Raw genomic sequence first — 8,392 nt, forward strand, 5'->3', positions numbered from 1 at the left:
CCAAGCCTTGTGCCCAGCCCCATTCCCAGCCCCCTCAAGCCTGTCCAAAGGACCCCATTCCCAAGCCAGCCCCCCCAACACCCCCCTTTCTCAGCCTCCCATTCCCATCAACCTTATTCCCAGACCATGTTCATTCCCAGCTCCATCCCCACCCCTACTCCCAGCACCCCAATCCCCGGCTCCATCAGCCCCATTCCCAGCCCCGTCCCCCCCTATTCCCAGCACCCCAATCCCCCCATCACCATCCCTGGCTCCATCAGCCCCATTCCCAGCCCCATCCCCACCCCTATTCCCAGCACCCCAATCCCCCCATTCCCAACCTCCCATCCCCATCCCTGGCTCCATCAGCCCCATTCCCAGCCCCATCCCCACCCCTATTCCCAGCACCCCAATCCCCCCATTCCCATCCCTGGCTCCATCAGCCCCATTCCCAGCTCCAGCCCCATTCCCAGCTCCATCCCCACCCCCATTCCCAGCACCCCAATCCCCCCATTCCCAACCTCCCATCCCCATCCCTGGCTCCATCAGCCCCATTCCCAGCCCCATCCCCACCCCTATTCCCAGCACCCCAATCCCCCCATTCCCAACCTCCCATCCCCATCCCTGGTTCCATCAGCCCCATTCCCAGCTCCATCCCCACCCCAATTCCCAGCACCCCAATCCCCCCATTCCCATCCCTGGCTCCATCAGCCCCATTCCCAACCCAATTCCCAGCCCCACCAGGGCTGCCGTCGAAGTCCAGGTCCTGGCAGGACACGCAGTGAAGCTTCTGCTCTTTGTCTTGCAGCAGGATGGTCTGGAGGGGAGTGGAAGAGGGGCACATGGCAGTGGGAGGGAGTCAGTACAGCCTCGGCAGCCCCATAACCACGGACCCAGCCCCATAACCCCACTCCCAGCCCCACAGCCCCAACCACAGTCCTGCCCCAGAGCCAGGAATCCAGCCCCACATTTCTGAACCTGGCCCCACAGCCCAAAACCCAGCCCCACAGCCCCGAACCCGGCCCCACAGCCCCCAACCCAGCCCCCCAGTCCCTGAACACAGCCCCACAGTCCCAAAACCAGCCCCACATCTCCCAACCTGGCGCCAGAGGCGCTACCCGGCCCCACAGCCCCGAATCCAGCCCCACAGCCCCTAACCCAGCCCCACAGCTCCGAACCTGGCCCCAGAGGCGCTACCCGGCGCCACAGCCCCCAACCCGGCCCCACATATCCGAACCCGGCACCAGAGGCGCTACCCGGCCCCACAGCCCCCAACACAGCTCCACAGCCCTGAATCCGGCCCCACAGCTCCAAATCCAGCCCCACAGGCCCGAATCCGGCCCCACAGCCCCCAACCCAGACACGAATCCAGCCCCACAGCTCCAAACCCAGCCCCACAGTCCCGAACCCGGCCCCACAGCCCATCCCGGAGCCGCAAACTCAGCCCCACCGCCCCCCCCCCGGTTCCGTTCCCACCCCATAACCCCTCTCCCATCCCCGCCCCGCTCCCCCCCCCGGTTCACCCCATCGCGCACCCCGCAGTGGGGGCAGCACCGGCCCAGCATCCGGTACCCCCTCAGCAGCAGCTGCCCCATGGCGCGGCTGACCCACTCCTGCCGCTCCCGTCGGGCCTCCAGCTCCGCCGCGGCCGGGGCCGGCTCCGCGCCTGCGGGACACGGACAAAGGGGGGGGAGGGGGAAACCGGTTACCGGAGACAATAGGGGGGAGGGGGTGATGGGGGGGGGGAGGGGCCGGGAACGGGAGGGTCCCGGGGGGGAACCGGTTACCGGAGACAACGGGGGAAGGGGGTGATGGAGGGGGGGAGGGGCCGGGAACGGGAGGGTCCCGGGGGGGAACCGGTTACCGGAGACAACGGGGGGAGGGGGTGATGGAGGCGGGGAGGGGCCGGGAACGGGAGGGTCCCGGGGGTGAGGGGGGGGACAGAACCGGTTACCGGAGACAACGGGGGGAGGGGGTGATGGAGGGGGGGAGGGGCCGGGAACGGGAGGGTCCCGGGGGTGAGGGGAGGGGACGGAACCGGTTACCGGAGACAACGGGGGGAGGGGGTGATGGGGGGGGGGGAGGGGGGAGGGGCCGGGAACGGGAGGGTCCCGGGGTGGGGGGGAGGTCGCGGTCGCCCGCACCCGCGTTCAGCGCCATGGTCGCTGAGGAGACGGCGACGCGCCGGAACTGACGTCACGACGCAGGAGCCCGGCTGGCAACGAGAGTCCGGGCGGATACAAAAGAGAAAGCGCGGCCGCCAAAAAGGGTCCGAGTCGCCCCCGTGAGCGGCCGCGATGGTTCCGCATGGAGAACGGAGGGGGGGGGGTGCCCCCAAGCCTAAGCCTTGTCCTGAGGTGACCCCCCCCGAAAGGACGAAACGCACAAGGGGAGTCAGTGAAAACCTTTATTTTGCTGGAAAATGGGGGGAAAAGGGTGAGGGGGGACCCCCCTGGAGGGAAAGGGGTGTGTGAGGGGGGTCCGAATCCATAGGGAAGGGGCAGCAAAGCCCCGGGGTGGGGGGGTGAGGGGGAAGCTCCGTACAAAAAAGGGGGCTCACGGGCTCCGTCCGAGGCCGCCGGACCTGGAAGAGAGCAGAGAGGTGAGAGGGGGGCCCGGGGCCGCCGGCGGTGCTGGGGGCGGAACGGTCGGACAGACGGGGACGCGGCGGTGACGGTGGCGACGGCGCCCGCTCCGGTGCGAGAGGAGGGGGGGGGGGTCCGCGTTCTCCCCCCCCCGCGGCCCCAGTGACGGGAGAGGGAGCGCGGCGACGGCGGTGACGGCGGCGGCGGCCCGGGGCACGTCTGACCTGACGCAGCGGCGTCCCAGGGAGGGGGGGGGGGCTCCAGCGGCAGCGGCGCATCCCCAATGCTCCGCGGTGCTCCACCGCGGCGGTGCCTCCTGCCGGGGAAAGAGCCGTTACCCGCCAGCACCGGCACCACCGGACAGGCCCTGACGGCTGCCGCAGTGCCTGGTTATCTGCTGAGCATCCCTGGTGAATGCCAGCGGCAGCAGGTGGGAGCCGAGCTCCGCCGTCGGTAGCACCGGGGGCTCCGGCGGCGCTCACCTATGGCTCAAAAGGCAGAGTACCGCGCTCGCTCCCCATACGGGTCCCGCTCGAACCGCTGCAGGTCGTAGAGGGAAGCCCGGGCCACCGAGGAGACCGGCGACAGCTGCCCACGCTCGTACGTGTACGCCTCTCCGACGGTGGTGGCCGCGGCGGCCGTGCGGCGCAGGGGGCTTCTATCCCGGGCGTAATAGGTGGAGGAGGCGGCCGCCGCGGCGGCGGTAGCAGCAGCAGCGGCGACGGCGGCTGCCGCGCTGGGGGTCGGCAGCAGAGCTCTATCGTACGCGTCTAAGGTGGTGGGGATGCGACTGGCCATGGCTGTGGTGGCCGCCATGGCCGAGGACTGGACCTGGGAGTACTGGGCGTACTGGGAGTACTGGGCCATGGTCTGCTCCGCGTAGGCGTCGTACGCAGAGGCCGTGGCGTAGGAGCGGACGCGGTAGCGCTTGTAGTAGTCGGCCATCCCGCCGTACGCCTCATCGTAATACACGGTCTCCCCATAGCCCGCGGTGTAGGGAGTGCGCACGGCTCCGTACTGCTCGTTATAGGCCTCGGCAAAGTCCGCCACTTGCCCCGGGCGATCTACCGGGCACTCCTTAGACCAGTGCCCTTCCTTCCCGCAGCGGTAGCAGCCGCTCTTGTCTCCCATCCCGGGCGCCGTCCGCAGCCGGCTGGTGGACAGCTGCACGCGCATCCGCTTGCCTTGAGGGGAGAGGGGAGAGGCTCCGGTTAACCCCAGCACCGGGATCCCAACGCCGCTGCGGGCAGGGAGGGAGCCACATCCAGGGGATCACTGCAGCTCCAGACACCATCATGAGCCGCCCCGGCAGCACCCGGACACGGAACACACCGATCCAGCACCGCTGGGCGCTGCCAGCCCAGCACCAGCTCCAGTTTTCCCTCTATTCCCTCTTTTTCCAGCCCCACATTCCCAGCCTGCTGGCGGCACAACCAACCCTGCAGGTCCTGGCTGCACCACAAGGGCCTGGGCACGGAGCTGGCACCAAACCTGCCCTTTTGTGGACAAATCTCCTCATTTCCGTACAAAACACAGCGCAGCCGAGCCCCAGGACACCAGCCCCGGGGACAGCCCCAACATCGCGAGCACCGGGGCCGGGCACGGCGCTCACTGCAGCCGCACATCGGACGCTCGCCCGCCTGGAGCCGGTTTCCCTTCACGGCATCAGGCACCGCACGCGAGAAACCCCCGGCAAGCGGCCAGCACGGCTCCGGCTCCGTGTCCATGGAAACCCGTCGCGGAGCAACACCGGAGCGGGAGCTCCCCTTGCCCCCTCCGCTCCCACCTCCCCCCTCCGCTTCACCCGGGGCTCCCAGCCCCGTCTCCCCGGGCGCGGATCACCTTGGAACTCGGTGTTGTCCAGCCCGCGGATGGCCTCCACCGCGTCCTCCGCCCGCTCCATGTGCACGAAGGCGTAATCCTTGACGATGTCGCACTCGATGACGGGGCCGTACTCCTCGAACTTAGCCCGCAGCTCCAGGTTGGTGCAGGCGGGGCTGATGTTGCCCACGTGCAGCTTGGTGGAGGCCTTGCTCTTGTTCTTGCTGGCCTCCACGTTGATGCAGACGCCGTGCAGCTTGTGGTGGTGCAGGTTCCGGATGGCGTCCTCGGCCGCCGTCTTGTCCTCGATGTGCACGAAGCCGTAGTTCTTGATGATGTCGCACTCCAGCACCTTCCCGTACTGCTCGAACAGGGAGCGGATCTCCTGCTCCGTCGCCTCCCGCGGCAGGTTCCCGATGAACAGCTTCACCATCTCGAACAGCCTGGCACCGGGGGGGAACGGAAGGAGGGGGGGGGGTGCCCGTGTCTCACCGGGTGGCTCCAACGAGGACCCGGACCCTCCGCTGCCCGCACCGGGCGGGAGGCACCGCAGGGCTCGGGACCACGAGGGTCGCCCATGGGCACCCCGCGGCTTGGAACCCCCCTCCCTCCCCGGCCCCGTCCCGGTCCCGGTTCTCACCGCGGCCCCGCGCTCCCCCTCGGCGGGACGGTGACGGCGACAAAATGGCGACAGCTCCGGCTCCACCTTCGCTCCTCGTCCCGCCCACCCCGCGCGCTGATTGGCGGAGCTTGCTCGGCTCGAGACAAACGATTGGTAGAACCGCCGCGGGGCACGGCGGAGATGCCGCGACGGATGACGTCACCGTCGGTGCGCGCCCGCCCGCCCTGCCTGCCAATCGCGGGGCCTCGCTGAGCCGGAGGCGGGGCTTTCCCGAGCACGTGACGGCAGCGGTGGCCAATCGCGGCTGAGGGGGGGCGGGGCTACGGCCTGGCGTTGCTGCGGAGCCCGGCGGGGTCGGAGCGGCCTCAGCGGAGGAGCGGGGTCAGCGGGGCCGGGACCGGGGCCGGGGCCGGGGCCGGGCGGAGCGCGCAGGCGGCGGGGACACGCGGGGCTCACCGGGAGCACCCGCCCTGACCGGGACCGGAACAGGACCGACCGGACCCTGCCCCGCCCCTTTTCCTTCCTGGCCGATAGGCCCCGCCCCCCACCAAACCACGCCCCCTTTTAGAACTCCGCCTCTTCACCCAATACCACGCCCCTTTCATAACCACGCCCCATCGGACCACGCCCCTCCTGTTTTAGCATCTTTCTTGCTTTAGCCCCGCCCCTCCTGTTTTAGTCCCGCCCCTCAAGGCTTGGCCCCGCCCCGGGCCATGTCGGACTCGGTGCTGCTGCTGCGGCGGGTGCGGGAGCGCAGTGCCGGGGCAGCAGAGGCGGCCCCGGCCGGTCCCGTGGGGGGGCCCGGGCTGGTTCCATCGCCCCGCCGGAAGCGGGGCCGACGGCGCCGGTTCTACCCCGAGCACCGGGTGTACCGGGCGCGCTGCTCCTTCCTGGACCTGAGCGAGGAGCAGGTGCTGCGGCGGTACCGGCTGGACAAAGCCGCCATCGCCGGGCTGTGCCGTGAGCTGGGAGCCGACCTGGAGAGCCTGACGGGCCGCAGCCACGCGTTGCCGGTGGCCGTCAAGGTGACGTCCGCCCTCACCTTCCTAGCGTCCGGCTCCTTCCAGACGGCCACGCGGGACAGCACCGGCATCAGCCAGTCGGCCATGTCCAACTGCTTGGCGCAGTTCCTGGAGGCCCTGCAGCGGCGGGCGGCGCGGTACATCACCTTCCCGACACTGGGGCGCACCGGTACGGCCGCCGGAGCCTTCCCCGGGGTGCTGGGCCTGGTGGGCAGCATGCACGTAGCGCTGCGGGCACCCTCCGAGAACGAACCCGCCTACCGCAACGCCGGCAACTACCACTCCATGAACATGCAGGTGGTGTGCGACGCCGCCGGCACCATCACCAACGTCGTGGCCAAATTCCCTGGTTCTTGCCCCAACGCCACCGTCCTGGAGAATTCAGCCTTGGCTCGGCTGCTAGAGGGGGCTCGGCCTGACGGTGCCTGGCTGCTGGGTGAGGTGTGGGGCAAGGGGGTGGTCTGGAGCGGGGGGGATCTGGGGGGATGCCAGAGGGGCTGGGGGTGGCCAGAAGGTCTCAGGGATGATCTGGGGTCTGCAGGTGACTGGGGGGTGATTTGCAGGTCTAGGGAAGACCCATAAGTCTGGGGGAGCCCTATGGGTCTGGGGACCACCAGAGGGTTTTCTCTCTCAGTTGAGACCTGAGTGTCTGGGGATGACCTGGGAGGGGGGGGGGTGTCTCAGGGGTGACCTGAGTGTCTAGGTGCAACCCTCAGACCCAGAGAACCCCCAAACCCCAGGGGGTACATGGATGTCCCCCAGCCCATCACCCCCCATGGGGTTCCCCTGACCACCGTGTCCCTCCGCAGGTGACCGGAGCTACCCGCTGAAGCCGTGGCTGATGACCCCGATCGCTGCACCCCGCGGCGCGGCCGAGGAGCGCTACAACGCCCTGCACCACCAGGCGCTGGCAGCGCTGCGCCGGACGCTGGCGCTGCTGCGGCTGCGGTTCCGCTGCCTGGATAAGGGCCGGGGATGCCTGCAATACGCGCCCCAGAAGGTCTGCCAGATCTTCTTAGCTTGTTGCATCCTGCACAACATCGCCCTGCGCAGGCACATGCCTCTGGAGCTGCCCGAGGGGAGCCCCGCTCCCGAAACCGAGCCCGAGCTCCCGCTCCCGGCGCCCCCAGGGCACATCTCCAGCGAGGCCCGGGCAGTGCGGGCACGCATTGTGCAGCAGGTCAAGGACGGGCTCGGCTGAGACCCCCCCCCATAAGAGCTGGGGGGGCTCTGTCCCTCTTGGGGACACCTGACCCTGGCTTTGTGTTGGCCACTGGTTTTGGGGGACTTGAGAGTGGGGGGCAGCCCCTGTATGGGGAGGTCACCATCCCCTGCTAGGAGAAGGGGTGTCCCCCTCCTTTCGGTGTGAGGGGTGTCCCCATTCTTTGCAAGGATGGGGGTTTCCCTGTTTGCGATGAGGGGTGTCCCCCCATTCCCTACAAGGACTAAGAGGGGGCGTCCCCTTTCTCCCCATTCGCAGCGAGAAGGGGGTCCCAATTCCCTATAGCATGGGGCTCCCCGTTTTTGCTATGAGGGGGGGATCGCACTGCCTACAAGAAGAGGGTCCCCCTATTTGTTTTGAGGGGGGTCCTTTGCCCCCTACAAGGACAAAGAGGGGGGTCCCTGTCCCTCCAGGAGCTGCTGTGCCCCATGTTCAGCTCTGATCTCTCCTTCTCCCCCTCATGTCACGCTCGTTTCGGGGGTGAATAAACGTATTTTTGCAGCAGTTGTGCCTGGACTGGGGGTGCTGGGACACCCCCAGAAGAGGGGGACACCCCACTTCTTTATTGACACCCCGGCACTTCAGCACCCGCCGGGCCGAGGGGCCAGTGCGGGCCCCCCACAACGGCAGCCTGGAGAGCCGCGGCATCTCCACCACGTCCCGCCGCATCTTCTCACCGCAGGGTCGGGTCCTGGAACGTCACCGCATTCCCGAAGCCCTCCCGTAGGTACCGGAGCGCCTCCACGAGCCGCTCCTCGCAGCGGGTCAGCGCCGTCTGCAGCCGCCCGCGGGTCCGCGCTTCCTCCGCCAGCGCCGTTACCGGCGGCGGAAGAAGCGGCCGGGGTCGGGGCCGTGCTCCTCCAGCTGGGCCAGCAGCAGCTCCCGCCGCAGGACCCCATCGGTTGCCGCTTCCCAAGCCCCCAGAGCCGCCTCCAGCCGCTCCAGCGCCTCGCCGGTGCCGAACGTCATCGCCATCGCCAGCCTCGCGTGCTCCAGGACTCTCAGCATGGCCCAGAGCCGGTGCAGGCGGCTCTGCAGCTGCTCCAGCTCCACCGGTGCCTGCTCCGGCAGCGCCGGTTTCAACAGCCCCTTCTCGTACGGCTCCATTGACGCCGGTACCGGCGCCCGGTGCGGCTCCGTG

At 69.0% G+C, this 8,392-nt stretch overlaps 3 protein-coding genes across 4 annotated transcripts; 1 reads left to right on the forward strand and 2 right to left on the reverse strand.

The window, feature by feature from the left end:
- Window positions 1–703: 703 nt before the first annotated feature.
- On the reverse strand, window positions 704–2,205 carry ZNRD2 (zinc ribbon domain containing 2; the record flags this gene model as incomplete). Its single annotated transcript, XM_057426538.1, has 3 exons — window positions 2,124–2,205; window positions 1,515–1,645; window positions 704–796 (listed from the first exon to the last, which is right to left on the reverse strand). Coding segments are annotated over exons 1-3 (240 nt in total), but the record flags the coding sequence as incomplete, so codon positions are not given.
- A 168-nt stretch (window positions 2,206–2,373) lies between these two features.
- LOC130608554 (RNA-binding protein 4B-like) lies at window positions 2,374–5,136 on the reverse strand. Of its 2 annotated transcripts, XR_008974566.1 has the most exons (5): window positions 5,026–5,136; window positions 4,407–4,828; window positions 3,047–3,748; window positions 2,789–2,880; window positions 2,374–2,563 (listed from the first exon to the last, which is right to left on the reverse strand). XR_008974566.1 is itself a non-coding variant. In XM_057426540.1 (4 exons), exons 2-3 carry the CDS (start codon window positions 4,816–4,818, stop codon window positions 3,054–3,056), a joined length of 1,107 nt encoding a protein of 368 aa, XP_057282523.1. In that variant the 5' UTR covers window positions 4,819–4,828; window positions 5,026–5,136; the 3' UTR covers window positions 2,374–2,880; window positions 3,047–3,053. The 2 variants fall into 2 exon arrangements, 1 of the variants encoding a protein (XP_057282523.1); XM_057426540.1 differs by having other exon boundaries at window positions 2,374–2,880.
- Window positions 5,137–5,713: 577 nt separating this feature from the next.
- Window positions 5,714–7,324, forward strand: LOC130608553 (putative nuclease HARBI1). Its single transcript, XM_057426539.1, has 2 exons — window positions 5,714–6,465; window positions 6,839–7,324. Exons 1-2 carry the CDS (start codon window positions 5,721–5,723, stop codon window positions 7,228–7,230), a joined length of 1,137 nt encoding a protein of 378 aa, XP_057282522.1. The 5' UTR covers window positions 5,714–5,720; the 3' UTR covers window positions 7,231–7,324.
- The last annotated feature ends 1,068 nt before the right edge of the window (window positions 7,325–8,392 follow it).

The sequence above is a fragment of the Pezoporus wallicus genome, unplaced genomic scaffold, assembly GCF_028554395.1.
Source record: "Pezoporus wallicus isolate ANWC-B61680 ecotype Strahan unplaced genomic scaffold, APGP_CSIRO_Pwel_v1 contig_14043, whole genome shotgun sequence".
NCBI classification, from domain to species: Eukaryota; Metazoa; Chordata; class Aves; order Psittaciformes; family Psittacidae; genus Pezoporus; species Pezoporus wallicus.